The sequence below is a fragment of the Corvus hawaiiensis genome, chromosome 3 (assembly GCF_020740725.1).
Source record: "Corvus hawaiiensis isolate bCorHaw1 chromosome 3, bCorHaw1.pri.cur, whole genome shotgun sequence".
In the NCBI taxonomy this organism is placed as follows: Eukaryota; Metazoa; Chordata; class Aves; order Passeriformes; family Corvidae; genus Corvus; species Corvus hawaiiensis.
In genome coordinates this window covers 41014944-41032825 of record NC_063215.1, presented here as the reverse complement: position 1 = coordinate 41032825, position 17882 = coordinate 41014944, and the positions used below count along the sequence as shown (strand labels likewise).

Below are 17882 nucleotides of genomic sequence, written 5' to 3'. Positions count from 1 at the left end.
GTAACCTCAACTGTAGTATCATATTAATTCAGCTGTGCTGGTTGCTGTACATAGCAAACTCATACGACAGTCTGTATGAATTCAGTCTGACCCTGAGCACTCAGAGCAATTTCATGTGCAATCGCTTAAAAAGAACCAAAATTCTGTTTGTGAGATCTCTGCCAGAAGTCGTGGTTATGAGTAGCAACAATCTTCAGATCAGGCTCTTGATGAGAAGTATCACAAGAAGAAAAAGGGTGACATCAGACCTATAAAATAATGATCAAAGACTATAGTACACTTGGAATGTTCTCTTTTTATTTTAAATATATCTATTACAATATTTTGTTAGGCTTATATAGAGCACTATTATTTACATGATTCAGTGTTTATCCTTTAGGGAGAATTCCAGTGCTCAATAAATAAGAGTCAATGAGCTGCTTGTTAACTGTCTTGGAATCAGTGTTCTGAAACATTAATTTCACATAAATGGTGAAAGTCTTTGAAATAATTATGGTTACCTGTAGTTTCATTCGGTAGGTATCTTCAGTTTGCAGGTAAATTATGTTGAAAACTCTAAACATAGTTATAGGTAATCAGAAGAAAGTTCAACGACAACATCATATTTAAAAAAATACCACAGAACATCAGTGGTTGACCTCTACATTTTTCAGATGCATCTCAGGGTGATGGTAGTGTTCAAAGGGAACAAAAAACCAGTTTTTAGTAGACTCCCTGATATAAAATGTCTAGATCATGGGGCAAAATATACAATCACTAATAAATTAAAAATACAGCTTTTTACAAGATCTTTCAACATGGCATCTTAAAATGTGCCTGCAGGTAAGAGTGGTTTCCATTATTTTTATTAAAATTCAATTTCCCGTGGTTAGTCTTTCTTACACATGAATTTATGCATTATATATATATACTATATAAAACACATAAACATCAGTACAAGGAATATCATTAGCTGAGAACATGAAGAGAGGGTTCCTATCAGATCTCACCCAATGTTATGTGTGTAAGTTCAAATGTACAAGAAAGGGACTTTGGTCCTGATCTTGCACTAACACAATACATGTAGTCCCCGTGTTTCTATGTACAGAACTTACCATCTCTGCTGAGATTGTCCCAGTCCTGCCTTGACAACCACCCCATTTTCATGTGACCCAACACAGAAACTGACTTTGAATCAGGACAAACAGCTTGGTTTTTTTCTCCTAATTCTCATTAAAGTACCTCGGAGGTCAAATCCATGGCACATTATTTAAGTGACTGAACATCTAAGATGTTCAGCTATGGCACACAGTTTTGTTTCCTCAACATACACAAAGACAGCAGGGAAATGCAGCTCGTAACTACCAGGCATTTATCCTAGAAAATGTAACATTGTCATCATTATTGGACTAGAAACTTATGTTTATTGACAGTGTGCCTATTCTTCAACAAAACAACATTGATTTTTGTAGCACTACAGTTTGGCAAAGAATAGTTTCTGAATTCTCTCTGTTACAGTTTTGAATCTCTGGCACATTTAAGACACTCACCCACCTATTCAAATAATATTTTAAAGCAAAATTAATGTTTGATATAAAATAACAGTTGTGTTGCAAATGTGGAAAAATAGTCTACAAAAAATAAGTATAAAAGTGATCTCAAATTTATGAATATGTTTCATATAAACAAGTCCAGGTGAATAATCTGTGTTAGAAATGGCCCTTCATAGGCTGTGTCACAACAGAACATCACATTTTTCACAGTTTACAATAACACAGATTCACAATGTGATGACACCTTATATAAGAAAAATAGTATTTTACAAACTATACATTTGGCATCTATTTTTAGATTTTTTTTCCGTTTCTTTTTCAGTTCCTTTTTTATTTTTCCTTTTTTTTTAAATTTTCTTACAAAATAGTGCAAAATTACAGTGCGTTAATAGAAGATTTTGCAAATCCTAATAAAAAGTCCGTATACTTAACTGTTTTGTTCATTCAATGGAAACAGTTTGGCACATTAGGATTTTGTATAGATGGAAAAGCTGCTCACTTGCTTGTTTTCGGTATATCCATTGATTCTTTAAAACATTAAATTGCACCAAGGGAGTTCCCTTTCCAAACTTTTTAATCTCAACTCTTATAATGTGTGTTACAAAGTGGCAAAGAAAATGTAGGTTTTGTAGTTAATTTATTTGCCGAACAGCATATATAAGGCTGGCTTTTCTTATGATATTGTAAAGAAATGGATTGATGGGAACATTTTCCATCTGGTGACTGCTGAAGCACTTATTTATAGTTTCAAGGTTCTATAGGAAATTTACCCCAACTTTTTATAGATATATCTGTTGGTTTACCATATATCTTCCAAATTTTGCTAGCAGACATGTTTCTGTATCTGGATCCAAACAGGCTATATCAAAGCAGGGGGATAAAGTTTCATCAAATCCTCTTTTCCACTGGACTAATTAATAATAAAGAATAACAAACAGTTGCTTTTGCTGCCAATTTGCAAGGATTAAATTATTTTCCTGCTAATTATTTACTTAGGAATGTTAACGAGGAGTTCCCCCAAGTATCAATAATTTATTTGTACAGACTGGCACCACACCAAAAAATAAAGCTAATTCTCTTATTACTTGGAACAGTAAAGTTTTCTGCATTATCATAAACAGGCAGAGTATAGGCTACAGAAGTGAGAGTGTCTTAAGCCACCCTGGTGAGTGTGCATTACAGAGGGTGTCAGATGAGTCTCAGCTCAGTTCTTTGCCTTCCTTGGCTGAAAGCAGCAATGAAAAACATGAGACCACAGAATCATCTACTAGAGGCTGCCAAACAGTGGTCTGAACCAACTGACTCGTAATTCAGGCTGTTAACCTGGGGGTGAGAGGCTCTCTGCCACATGAGCGATCTCTGAACTATTCACTGTACGGAGACTTGTTTTCAATTAATTGTGTAGAGAATATGGTGACACAAAAGATTGCCAATTAATTACCTTTGCAATAGAGTAATGGCGTTACTCCATTTCAGAACTCCAGTTTCTCCAGTATGAAAACTGCAGGATAATGTCTCTAGGCCAAGTTATTTCTCACGAGTTGATGGTTTTATCATCTGTATCACTCTGTAGCAATAGTACCATGAATTAAAATTACCACTACATGGTTTATTTAATCAATTTATTGGTATTTCTGTACCTTTTATGAGAATATCTAACCAGTATGCTTTTTACATTGATTCTCTAAATGTAGAATTGGCCATAGCACTATAACTAGATATTCAAATATTAGAAGGGAAACATCCATGAATAAGACAGGGATTTTTTTACCCAAGCCGTTTCACCCTTGGCTCAATCCTTTGTTACTAGCATAGGAATCTCCCAAATCACTTGCTAGCTCTGGTAGAAGAATTGCCCAAGCAAGAAGCAGACAATAAGATAAAGTACCTATCTTCTATAAATCATATTGATTGATTTCTAACATTGTAAAATCACTTTTATTAAAAACAAAAAAAAAAAGCCAAAACAGAACTGTCAGCCAAAATTAATGAAAAAGCCCACCAGCTGGTAGGTATACAAATACTTCCCCTGGACTCTCTTCTCAACAACATTCTAGTTTTGACCAAGGAAACACGTGAGTATTTGTTTGAATTTCACTGCTGGTTTAAATAGGTCAGAAGCTTCCTTGTCAGCCTACACATAGACACTTCTTTTTCCCACTTTGCACACACAGTGATTACTCACAGGCTCACCTAGAATGAACCAAATACTTTCCTCAGAGGAAAATCAGGTATATGGCTGAGACTGACCCTCTCTAGGGCACATTGAGTCCGGATTTTAGGACATGACCAGGTTTTATGTTTTCATCCTCACAGTCCTCGAAATACTATCGCAGCATCCTCAGCCACTCTGGCTTCTTTATGTCACATGGAAATACAGTGACCCTGCATAGCATGGGCAGGCTGTAAGTTGAGGTGCTGTGCTCAGGCTGCATATAGTATGGTGAAGCAGAAGAGTTGGGCCAAGATTTATTGGTTTAGACAGCAAATCAGAATGAATCCAAGATTTTCAGTGTGGACTACTCACTACTCAGCCAGTCCACTCACTATGGACATGATGCAAAAGAGGCCACACAAATTGGTCTCTGATGTCTATAGCCCACACTCTTTGGGACAATTCCTAAAGGCAATGAAAACATATTCACTAAAGCCCCAGTGCATTAAAACATTAAAGATGCTCTTAAAATTAACCACATGCTTAAGTCTCATGGTCATCTGCATACTCTTATGGTCCTTTTGAATCATGTCCAGAAAGTGATGCTGCATGAGGACTTACAAATCAAAAAAGAAAATAAGAATAAAGGTCCTTGAATTTAGATAAGAAATATGATTATTTTACTGACAGACTTCTTTCTTCCCCTGAATTTTATTTTGCATCTAATAAAAAAGATAATACAAGGCCAACAGGAGTCCCATTCTTGAACAATCAGAAACAGTTACTGGTTGTTTAACTGAAGCTTGCCTGTTTAGAGATGGGAGAAAATTACGTGATTTTTTAAAGCCTATTCTGAGAAACAAACACGAGTATCTAGAGAGAGAAAGTAGTTCTGTATTGTGTTCAGTGGTGTCAATTTCCCATATCTTTCTCAGCCTGCATGAACTCTACAAATCCCCACATTCATGCTTTTTCAGTGCAACTTTAATTTTATTTGATCTGTTTCTTAAAAGACAGGTATGTTGCTGGATGTCTCACACTTTCTGTGGGCCTCAGTCTGCTTGCTCACTGTGACTATAGACCTATGGGAAGAGGCACTCAAAGAAACTGGCAACAGGATTCACTAAGGAATGGAGATCTCATACTAAGCAAGAGCTGCTGTGGACATTGTCTATGGAATGAAAGGAAAACTGCTTTAGAAGGATCTGCTGCCAGTTTTGTCTGATACCTGTTCACATTCAGTGGGGTAGCAATGCATGTGCTGTTAGTATTTTATCTGGTTTGGGTCTTACTTTCCACACTGAGAAAGGCAGTAATGTTGATAGCTCAGTGCATGACAGAGAGCCTAAAAACATCCAGAGTAAGCCATTGTAAAAGAATGGTAATTATTCTCTGTCTTCACTGCCTGATTAGTTAGCTTGTGAGAAGTGCAACTCAAGACTGTTGTGGGCTGGCAAACAAAATAAACAGAATGTCTGAAACATATTTGTTGAGAAAATAGAACTGGTGTGATTTCCCATCTTCTAGTTCTCTTTTCTGGTGCAATTATCTTCTTTTGCCAGTGGTACCAAAGCACAATACCTATTTTGTCTAGTCCCATGTAATTTACCCTTCCACAGTTGGTTGAGTTTGCTCATTGTCTTTCACAGTGATTTGCTATTTGAGTCTGTTTGTGCTTGTTGTTCATGTAGAGTAGATCACAAAAAAAGCACAGACCTCACAATGCTGAATGTCATATACAGACTGGAAGCAAACTAAGGTGAGTTAGGTGCGTAGGTCTAGGTAGGCAGCCTTTATGCATGCATGGAGCACAGATGTTTTATATCCACTGCATCACATCATTTACTACACAGGCTGGACACGCCCAAAAATGCTTCATCTTCTGTCAACAAAGATCTTTATATCCAGAACTGCTTAAGGCCTGATACCTGCAGATCACCCTAAAATCTTCATAAAAAATTGGCTCAATTTCGTTCCAGCCCTTACTCTTCAAGAATGTCAGTGAGGCATTAGAGTCATGTATATTTTTTAGGATTTGGTAATGATTCTTATGCATAATTATGGATTAGATTTCTCTCCTGCTTTGTTTATCTTCAAAGCAATTTTAGCATGTTTAGCAATGTTTCCTGAATGAAATACATACAAGCCTTGTGTGGAGCTTCTCTGAAGAGAACAACACTCTTTCCAGCAGTTCCATCAAAAGACTTTCACATTTGTTAAAATTCAGCCTAAGATTAGCCATGCTGACTGGATCCTGTGCTTACAGAGGTAAAGACATTACTTACAGGATTAAAATTCAGTGTATATTTAAAACTTTCCTGTGTATCCACTGACCAATATTTGTAGTAACAATACATATATCTTATATATGCTTGCTCATTATTACTATAAGGACTTGCTGCTGAGAAACCAGTCTGATTCGACCTAAGGCCTTCTAACACACAGCACAACTCACAATCTGAAACGAGGAATGAAATGAAGGACTGTGCACATTCACCTTCCACTGAGATCATTGCAAAGAACTTCCAAATTCCAGCACTGAGGGAATCAGGTCATCGAGCCAATCCAGCAGTATGTTCAGTCACTGAGAATTTCACAGTCCTGAAAACAAAATGTTATGATGTCCTGTAGGACAGACTGTAAGCCATAGCCACTTGCCTTCAAAACGATAAAACACTACTGACATTACATCCATGTCAGAAGCTTGTTTTTAGAAGACTCAGTTTTGTTGTATTGCATGAATTTTCAAGGTAAGCTCATCTTACTGCATACTAGAATGCTGGTGAGTTTAGGTGATTCACAGTATATTGAAAGTTAGCTGGATCAGAATACAGCTTTTGAAACCATAGGGAGAGAAGAAGTGATTCTGTAACTTTTCTGTGGGGTTTTGGGTTCTAGAAATTTACCTATTACTCTTATAGCCTTCTGGATTTCTATTCCAGCCTGGAATAAAAAGAAAATAAAAATCTGACACGTCACTTTATCTTTTGCTAAATATTTGTCTCTCATTTCCTTACTTAAGAAACATGGTTGTCTGCAAATTTAATCTTAGTTACTTGATTGATTACTTTGCTTGATCATGGTCTTATACATCTTATAAGCTGAAGTCTTTCCAGTTTAACTTTTTTCTTTTTTACAGTAGCAGGTGTGATTTGTAGCACTCTGACCTGAAAATCCAAGCTGATTGGCTTCCATTTGACACCAAAACATATCCATACATTTATGTCATTAAAAAACCTTGTATATATGAATATATATGGCAATCAGAAATTTGTCTTAGCTGAAAGAAAGAAGTAGTAAAATCAAATGACACATGTTTACAGCAGACATTTTTAACAATTATGCAAATCATCACAATTTTGTATTTGCTATTAGAGCAAATTTAATACTTAAAAATCTACTTATGTTATCAAATATTGATAGCAATTGTTGCTCTGAAGAGTGCATTTTTAATATCTGTCACATAAAATATTTTCAAATCCCAAAATTCATTAGACTAATAAGTTGAAAGGTTATATGTCAGCCTGATAGCTTATTTACTGAATTTCAGCATATTTCTTTCAGAAAATTGACTGTTTAGTAATTTTTTCCCCACACTTAGCATCTTAACATCAATTTGTCCAGCTACAGTTAAAATTCAACAGATCTTGACAGAATTGGGGGAAAATTCACTATTATTCAAGAAATTATATGAGAGAGCTTTCTAAAATTTCTCAGCAAACTACTTCTAAAAATCCATAATTACCAGTTGAATTCAGTGCATGAGGCTGATGTAATCAAACACCTTTGTTAAAATCTGTTTACCTCTGTATCAGTGTAACACCACTTAGAGCCCTGGTTCAGGTTAACAATACTTGAGACACATTGAGGGCTAAGGGTGTGCTACATTTGAATACACTCAAAATTTGGATGAACCTGGACTCTGGTCACCAGGATTGGTCATCTTCTCTAAATACGACTTCTTTTTTCTTCACAAGGTAAAAAAACAACATAATGGAACAATTTGGGAAACATGTTTAGAAACTAAGACTGTCTGCTATTCTAATACGTTTAAAAAACTATAATTCTATGTTCATTACCCTTAAAAAGGGTGCAACTAATTACACTTCCATAATGTTAGGTATTGTACTTTACTGTGCTCATAAAATGCAAGATGAACCTATGAAACTTTGCTGTCTTTTGAAGTATTACACACATTTCAGTCTGGAGCAACAAATTATATTCTTAAAGTTTTCTCTGACATTTAAAAATTTTTTCCTTATTTTCCAAATAGGTTAAACAATAGGGATATAATGTTAAAAATAAAAAACAATTGTTAAAAATGACTACTTCAAGTATAAGACTGGGATGTGTTTCACAGAAAATGTGGAAAATCTTGTTTTAAATTTATAATAAGCAATCAAATATTCTTCAGTGCACATAATTAGTACCTCTATTATAATTTGAAACTGAGTACTGATGACTGCTGCTGCTGATCTTTTAAAATCTCTTACAAAATATAAATAGGATAGCCAGGAGAAAATAGCTGATAAACCATGACATGAGATTCTCTTTTCCTTCCTTTTTTCTTCTTTTCCTTTCCTCTCCACTTGGACTGAAGTCCTTTCTGGCTTCTTCAAAAAAGTGCACGCGCGCACACACACACACACACAAATTAATTCCAAAACCATTTTTCGAGATTTCCAATGGACTTGTATTCCTGGTGTCTTTTCACATGATCACAAGCAAGACATGCATGTGATTCCCAGAACCTAGGAAGATGCACTGAAAAATCCTTCTTCCAGTTGAAATAACTAAGATACATCTTGTTATTTTTGTCAAGCATCAGAAGATATTCTGCCAGCTCTCTGGGGGAGAGAAAATCTTCCACATGTATGAAAGAGTCTGCTGGAATGTAATTCTCATAATTTTCTCTGGAAGGGCCCAGTACAACGGGTACTGATCCAGCCAGAAGAGCATTGTAAAGTTTCTCAGTAATGTAATCTTTGTGGATTGAATTTTCAAAGGAAAGGTAGAATTTGCACGTGGAGATAGTAGGAATCAAGTTTTTGTCGTTGACGTAGTCTCCGAAGGCTTGTCCGTAGGTGTGGATTTCAATGTATTTGCTGAGCTCGTTGTAATACTTGACTCGAGCGTGCTCAGGATTCCAGTTACTTACAACCCAACAGACCAAGTTTTCCTTACTTGGTACTTCAAATGCGAAGGAACTCGTACCAACCATCATGAAGCCATAAGGCACCTGGATATCTGAATCACGCCGGTAAGTCAGGGTCAGGTTAAAAAGGTGTTCAATGCCACTCTTTTGTGGAGTATGAGTTGGAGACTCCAAGTTCATCCAAATCCACTTCTGGAAGGGTGGTCTGGCTTGCTGAGGTAAATTAGCCAGATCCCAGCTAATGTCTCTGTGATGAATGAGAACAGCATGGGATCTGTTATACAGCGAGCGGTCAATAGTCAGATGGCACCCAGGGATATTGAACATAGTTTGGCAGGATGTTAGATCGAATGTCTGACCAAAAGGCCAAACCCAGATCAAAACAGTAGTTTCATTGAGATTATCAGTTTTGGAAGAAAAGAAGTTCTTCATCTTCAACACTGAACTGGCTGATTCTATAGGACCAGAAATCCAGCTATTTGTTGGTTTGATATAAATTAATATAAATGCCATGAAACAACCAAGGATAATGAAGATAATAAAAAATGGCCGGAAAATTCCTTTAGATGTCGATGTCATAATTTGCTCTGAGAAAAAAAAAACAGAGGAAGAGAAAGAGAGAAAATAATATCAGGTATTAAATTACATATATATGTCCTGTTAAAACAATCAGACATCATAATGGATAGAGCGTCAATAGCACTGAGCTGCAACCTCAGAAATTTCCTTTGAATGGGGAGGGCATGGGTTCCTGAACACTAGGACGAAGTGACAATATTTGTCTTCTTCACATTAAAAGCTCACTGACAAATTAAGAGAAGGATTTTAATATGTCTCATACTTGGTGTGAATCAGCATATACTGAGAAGTGTTTTTGCTTAGAACCTAGGCCAAGCATTTGGAACACACAAGACAGACAAAATTACCCTTTGATTCTATCCTCGTGACTGTCTAAAGTATAACATGCTGCAGATTTGTTCCATTCACATTTGTTCAAAAACTAGTTCATGTCTCTTGGCTACATAGGGATGAACATTCATGCCTTCTCTAGAGGACTCCTAAAAACCTAGGGGAGGAAAGCACCAATAGAGGGTTTCCTTATGCAGTCACATATTTAGTATATTTCCAACATAAAGAAAAATAAAGACAAATGAATATAAAATATATCCTTATGCATTTCATTATGTTTTTATGTGTTAAGAATTAGGAAAAGTAGAGATAGCTGCCTCATTGTGAGGTATCCTTTATTTTTCCATAATAGGGGAAATAGGGCTGAGGAGTCCATATAGCCTCCTTTGTCCTTGCTCTAATTGTTTCCTCCTGAGAGAAGTGATCAATCTCTTCCCAGAACTACTCTTCCATATGGTTCCTGAGAAACCTAACAAAGTTATGTGTTGCTAATTGCTAACCTTTGATCCTGAATGTAGCCCTAGAATTCACAGATGTTCTAAACCTGAAAACAGTTAACCATGGAGCACTATGACACACAAAGGAAAAGGAGGGGAGGTCAGTTACCAGAAGGAAGTGTTCTGAATAAACTGGCCCACTGTAGATTCTACAGTGAGTTACAATTACTATAAAATTTTTCTAGTTTTCTTTTTCTGTACATTTTCCAATTATTTTTGTTCTGTTATCTTGACTAGATAGCCCCACAAAAAAAATTATAAAAATCCCACCTCTATAAATAGAAAAATATATAATATTGTATGTATGTGTGTGTGTGTATATGTATGTGTATATATAAATATAAAAATTAATTACATTGGCTTCTTTTAGCCTATGTTGATTGTTGCTGGAAAATATGTCTAGAAGGAAGGCTATGACCTATGAGAGCCAAAGACTGCTTCCTTGCCTTACTGCAGGGAGAGCAAGAATGGGATCTCTAAGGAAGAAGGGATTTAGGTTGAGCAGCTCTAGGAGATGAAGCTCAATGAAAAAGAGGATGCTGAACTGATATTCATGTAAAGCTGTTCTTTGTTTCTGTGCTATTGAAAGCAATACACAGAATAGGTATAACTTATCACTGAACGGATAGCGCGAGCTGAGTTTGGACAATAGATTGGGAAACGTCTGTTCACAGGGGCTGATCATTTTCTAGGGATTGAAAAGGATGATGAAAAATTAGAAAAGGATTTTAACATTGTGTCTTGTAAAGTAATCACCCTCCAGTTAAAAGCCCTTTGACTCAAGTATCTCTGATAAGGATTATTTTACACTAAGCTCGTCTGCTAATAACAAACCCCTGCATCACCACATGACAATTCTTTTTACATAGGGAGTGACCAGATATTATGTATTCTGTTCTCTGCTTGAAATTCTAGCTTGTCCAAGGTGTTGCATTTGTGTGGGAAGCTTCTGAATTTGAGAGCCAATATGAGGATAATCACCTGTGGTCTGTGCCCCAAGTACCAATAGTAACCTCTGACTGTGTTAAACAGGTGAGTTTACCTACTTTTGTCTCTTCTGGGTTGATTTCCTCTCCTGGCTTTGCTGCCCTGTGAACTCATGTCTCCCTTCTTGATCTGGGATCATGGTTCTTAGATTTTGTGTTTTACCAAAACACTAGCCTACATCCAGGCTAGCTACATCCTGGCCATATAGTCCTTTATAGTCCTGCATCCTTTGGATTCAGAGAACTAATTGTCCATTATGCAGATGCACAGATCCGTTAGATCTATTGGCATCACTGGCATGTTTCACTCTGAAACTACTGCTAATGGGATGGTGGAAAAGGGTTCTGAAAGCAAGACCCATTAAAAAACTGAATGAAAGTCATTGCAAGGAAGCAGAAGACCTGAGCAGACTCCTAAAAATACCACTTGCCTATACCCTGAGGAGCTGGACAGGATTTTTTCATGGAGTTCTGTTTTTGTATTCCATTTTGTGTTAACTCCAGTAATAACTCTTAAGATGTATACTGGCAATAGCAGCAACTTTTCATGATGAAGTGCCAACAGAAGCAATGGCTTCTGGACTTCACAAGGCAGATTGAGGAACCTATGGAATGGACCAGCAAACCCTGCTTTCATGGCTTTTGGGACTGAGTCCTGTGCACAGTCAGGCAGCAGTAAGTACAGTGAAGGCATGTGTAAGCACTTGTTGACAAATACTATTTGCAAAGTGTCATAAAATGGTTTGGGTTGGAAGGGATTTTCTTGAGAAGTAGCTTGTCTCTACTGCTGGGACATAAAGATTAGGGTGCACTAGAATACACAGATTATTTTTTTCCATAATATTCTCCAAAATGGGGAGTCTTTTCTGTATTTATTTATGTCCTTCTTTTTTGTGCCCAAGATAACCATTAACATCCCACTGTAATTCTCATTATTAAGGTGACACTAAGGAGACATTTGTTACAAGCCATCCAGGCAAGTGACCTTAGTTCACCCTTTTTCACGGTTTTCCTTCTACTGCAGAATCACAAATTTCCTTTCTGTGCATTCCCTCCCCCATGCATGTCAGAGTCTGAAAGGAAAACTTTGTCAAAGAGATGTGTTTACTGAGATTTTTGCCAGCTGGAAGAATTCTGTACTTTTGATAGTTTTGTTATAAAGTACATTTCAGAATGCTGTGGTGTAGCAAGTATTTTCTAGGTGCCTTTTTTTCCCCAAGTCGAAAATCTAGTATTTCATCAGTACAAGACAGTTTTTCTCAGTATAAAACTTAGCAAGGCTTCTTTTAAAGTGCAAATCTTGGCATTCCATCAGCAAGCAACTGCATTTAGCAGCAACAAAACCAGAGGGATAGTAATGGGGTATCAGCACTCTTAACCCCAAGTATACCAGACAAGGCTTGCAAAAATATATCTATTTTTTGAAAGCATTACGTTCCCTAAGAAATAAAATTGATTTCTATGGAAACTGTTTTATTGTATCTTCATTGCAATTGGGACTTTTTAATATTTCCAGAAGAGACAGATATGGATCATCAGAAAGATTATGCAATACTGCAGGGGAGAGAAAATAGAACCTTTCTGGTCAATAATATCAGTGCCTGTTTCCCTGGTATAGTTTTACACCTAGTTTTACACCAATTTCTCCAGCTTCTCAAGGTTTTGCCAGTAGCCCAAAATATATCGGTGCTCGCAGAGTTATAACTTTCACTACTAGTCTAGTACTGAGATTTTCCAAAGGAAAAGGATAGTATTTTAAAATAAAGATGGAGCAAAAATTCTTGGAAGTGTGGACGCTGAATATAATGAATAAAAAATCACTTTATTTTCACACCTTAGAATTTTTAACCATTCAGGGCTCTTGTCTTCACCACCAGCTGGTCTCAGAATCTGTCAAGCAGAAGTACTTAATAACCTCAAGATAGTCTCTGAGGATCGCTCCTGGGATCAGAGTGGGTGAAGAGCAGAAGGACACTGAGGTTAAAAGAGGTGTCAGAGGTAGGTACCTTTAGAAGCTGACAGGCTAGGTAGATCCTCCTGGGCTATAAAAACACAGTTGAATGCAGTGGGAACTGATAGGAATCACAAGCAAACAATTGTTATTGTTAGAAAGAAGGCTCATTTGAGATTGCTCTCCCTGTCCTCTGGCATGTTTTACCTGCCTTGGCCATGGCATATCTGCATTTATGCTAACAGCTGTATTTTCTTAGAGCACACTTCCAGTTAGCTGGAGCTTTTTCACCTGCCGTATTAAAGGAAACCTGATTGCCTCAGGATAGCCAGTGTGTAACTTCTTATCTCCAAGTCACTGCTGTATGGACATGCCCCCAAGTGCTTTTGCTTTTAGCTCTCTGAAACTGAAGACTGCTCCTTTTTATTGGAATTAACTCTCACTGCTCCCAGTTATGCTTCCTCTGTTGCAACCAGAACAGTGGATTTTTTCTCCCCCACCATCCAAACACAGGCTTGCTTCCACACATTTCCATGCCTGTCCACAGATTTCTGAAAACAGTCCAGTATGAAAAGGCTCAACAGAGCTGCACAGAGTTAAAAGGCTGAAAGCTGAATGAGCTGCTGATCTCAGACTGCATATTTTTATTCTACTGTTTACAACATTCTTTTTCTTCCCCTCTCCACCCTCTTTGTTTTCGGGTTATTTGTTAATTCCACAGATTCCAGTTTTGTGTATTTGCACTCTGAGAACAGTATGGAATCATTTTATTCAGCTGTGGTAATTTATACTTTGAACAGTTTTAGAAAAATGATCTAAGAGCACCCCAAGGACAGGTAGCCATTAGGATAGATTGCTTAGGGATGGAGCAGAACCTGTCACTGGAGACTGGTAAGAACAGGTTACACAAGCACCACTAAGCAATAAGAGATCAGACTGTGTCCCCAGGTCCTACGGCTGGGCTAGGTTGACCTCACTTGATTCCTTCCTGCCTTGTGCTCATAATATTAAACACAGATTCTCATAAAATGCACCTAATAAGAACACAAACTGGCAGTCTAAAACTGCAAAGAATTGCTGAATAAATGGGTAAAAACATCCCCCATCTTCAAAGTTGTCTGCAAACTATGAAGTAGGCACACTGTACAGAGTGAAAATGTGAAGGGAAGTAAAAAACTATGTGGACAACAGCAACAACACAGTCCCTATTTTCAAAGGCTAAACCTAAATCTTCCTGCCAATTGCTAGTACAATGGGGTACTGCTACTTCTTTTGAGAATATCTGAATCTTGACCCGTTACTGAAGAAAACCCTATTACCCTATTCTCAGCTTCCTTCTCCAAATTTCTAGGTGACACACAGCATCCTGCTATGGCTCAGCAGCCCCCAGCCTTCCTTGTGATTGTCATCTATCCTCTCCTTCTCTCCACGGCAGTCACACACTGTCATTGTCCAGCTGCTTATGCAACAGCTCAGTGGTTTCTTTCTGTGATCCAACTGTACAGCAAAAGACATTAGCCAGGGACACAGAGTCTCTCAGAACAGCAGAGGAAAATGGCTAAAGCACTGCTGTCCATACGGGAGTGACTCTATATCCACCAGCACCGCCACATATGAAAAAATAAAGTCCTTTCAGCAAGAAACTTTTCCAGACAATCTGGAGTTAGTGTCAGGACACTCCACATGGCAGCTGTGTTGCTTTCTAATCATGAGCTTTTAAGTTTTTCTCAGAGGGTACAGGAGTACTCTCCATCCCTTCCCTTGGCACAACTGGAAAATAAATGCAAGCAAAGTGATCAGAAGCTCAGCAGCATTGCCAGCCTTGGTAACATGCAAAGAAAGAACCTTTTTTACCTTAACTTCCACATTTGCTTGTCCGCATCACAGCTAGTTTATGACCGACAGTAATCTGTGAAAGGGATGATGGCTTTCCATATTGTGCTGGGTATAGAAAATGGAGTTGTTCGCCACTGTAGCTTAGCAGAAAACTTTATCTGTCTTGTCAGGAAAGAGCTTTTTATCTTCCTGAATATAAAGCTCGTCCTAGTTATGCAGCACAAGCCAGTCCATCCCTCTCTCAAAAGCCTTGAAAAGGCTCTGCACAAAATGAAGCTGATCAAAGAAAAGTGCTCCAAAAGCAAGTGGTCTCTTCCTCCCTTCTTTCCATGTGGTTTGGGAACAGCAAACTGCTGTTCTCTCTGATTCTGCCAGAATTGCAGAAAGAGCTCTTCAGCAGCTTTGTGACTGGCTTGTAAAAGTGCAGCTGGCCAGCTGAAATATGAATAACATACCTGCACAAGCTATGTATTTGTGATGGCCACCTGCCCACCAGAAAGCCCTGATTAACCCACAGTGGCTGTGAAAATGATGTGAGCAAAGCCAAACAGAGAGGGAGCATGAAGTGGCAGAAGAACCATAGGCATTCCTGTGCACCTAAGCTAAACTCCCCATCAAAAAATCACAGTTGCTTCTGGCTGATTTCCTAATATGTATTTCCCTTGTATAGTGGAAAAACACCTCCTCCTGCGAAGAAGATAAATCAGAATCAGGAAAAATCAGAGGATGCCTACTTATAATATTGAGCACTTACGGTAGGGTATATTAGTTCTGTGGCAAAGCAAGGCTTTTGGAGCTCTGACCACCAGCTGTTTGTGTAGATATGATTAGAGGCTAGGTGCAGTAGTTACACTGCTGTATCTTGCTGCATAAGCAAGCTAAAAAAATTTAATTGAGATTAAATGCTGCCTCTTTTTTGCAGCTACAACTTCATAGATCTGAGGATTTTGCCAGTGGCAACAGAACTTGTGAGATAGCTCTGTAGCCAGGAAAGAAAGCCTGAGAGACCTCTAAGAAATACCATAAAATCCCCATAATCTGATCTCTACTTAACATTTCACTTCTCTGCTTGCCTAGCACCTTTTCCTTAAAAGACTCATTATACCTCTAGGTTTGGGATCTGTACTGGTATAACTGCTTTTTAGGATGCAGGTACGTGTTCTTGCTTTAATTTGCCATGTCTTCTGTGCTATGGATACTAGTTGCCGGTGAGACAACAACAACCCTAGAGAGAAAAGAAAGCAACTGAAGCACTCAAATCAGTTTCAATCTGCTCTGTGGCTGAGTGGGAGAATGCCATTTACTACTAGAGTCAAAGCAGAGAAGAGAGGTGATAATTTATAGGCCTAATTTAAAAAATACGTCCATATTCTTTGCAAATTAGCCTTTTTTTTTTCCTCACAGAGTGGAAGGATGGGCATTTGTTTTACAAATACAACCAACAGCATTGAGTTTCTTGACTATTCTGAGCTAAGAAGTAACTAAGCATTGGTCAACAGGACTCAGGATGGCCAAGAGTCCTCATCCAGGTTCTGCTAGTTGTTGTCTAAATGCCTTGAGCAGAACTCCTCACTGACCCAGCTTTCTTAAAAGCCCATCAATGACTCAAAGCTTCAGGTTAGATTCTGTGTATAGAGAGTACAAATCCTTCATATTGTAATATAGTGAGTGCCAGAAACAATGGCTGCTTATTTTCCATGGAAAAATGCAATCCAAATATGTGATGGATTGTAGAGCACTTGTGAGTGTAAGGACACCAGCACTAATTGGAAGAATGGAAAAACAGCACCAATCATTTTCATTGTGCACCAACAGCTATGTTTTCAAGATGACTTGTGTTGGTAGTACTAAATATTTAAAAAAACCCAAACTGGTAAGTGTAAGATAGAAGGTGATTATAAAACAAGACTCTTGAATGAAATATTTGTCTTGCTGGAGCAAGATTAGTAACTCATTATAAAAATTATACTATTCTATAAAGTTTGGACACTGAAAACAACAACAGAAGACTTTTAAGATCTGATCCAAGTGCATCTTTACTCAAACACAGAGAGAAAGATCAAGATCCACAAAAAGTAAATTCAGAAACTTTCCTAATAAGAAGTTTAAACATATGCACACACACAAATTGAAACAAAAACATAATCCCCCAAAGCCTAAGGCATGATATAACAAGAATGAAAGCATATTTGAAAAACCATATCTATTTTAGATAGTGTATATTGTAAAACAACAAAAACTAACAATCCCTCAACCTCTCAAACTGCACACTCTTCTGAGAAAACAAAATTGAAGTTGAGAGAAAGCAGTCGTTAATTTCTTGGAGTGTCTCTTTGCGTAACAAAAGGAAGAGCAGACAGCTGGAACTACAAGTATAACAAGCTGAGAAATACAAAGCTTAACAAAGTCACTGAAGAGACTTTTTCTGTAGAAAAGAAAAAACCTGAAGTCCTTCAGTGAAGAAATAGCAAATACATAAGAGGAATGGGTTGAAGGAACAATTGTCTGAAAAAATCCTCCAGTAGCTACAAACACCAACATGTTCTAAGGTGATGTTTTCTTTTTACTACTTACTGTCCAGGTTAACACATACCCTGATGCCTTTGAGAGCAACTCAAGGTTAGCACACGGGAATGAAGAATATTCTGCACAGGCTGCTGACAATACATTGTAAAAAACAGACCAGCAGTTAGTCCAGAGATCATACTTCTTTTGAAAAGGCTCAAGCTATATGCTATTTCTTAGCTTATTGTCTTCCTTTTAACCTGGTTAAAAAGAGAAGTTAAATAATTGCAGTCTAAGTTTCATTCTAATGTCCAATTTGCACTTGATTTTAATGTTCAATTACTGGATTTTAGTGG

The 17882-nt window shown here is 37.6% G+C and overlaps 1 protein-coding gene across 6 annotated transcripts in view; it reads right to left on the bottom strand.

The window, feature by feature from the left end:
• Nucleotides 1-275: 275 nt before the first annotated feature.
• The window catches only part of FUT9 (fucosyltransferase 9), a 101554-nt gene continuing 83947 nt past the window's right edge, over nucleotides 276-17882 (bottom strand). For all 6 annotated transcript variants that reach the window (XM_048298217.1, XM_048298220.1, XM_048298215.1 and 3 more), the window contains one exon: nucleotides 276-9429. In XM_048298217.1, the coding sequence (XP_048154174.1) occupies nucleotides 8342-9429 (1088 nt within the window). In that variant the 3' untranslated portion in view covers nucleotides 276-8341. The remainder of the gene's footprint in view (nucleotides 9430-17882) is intronic.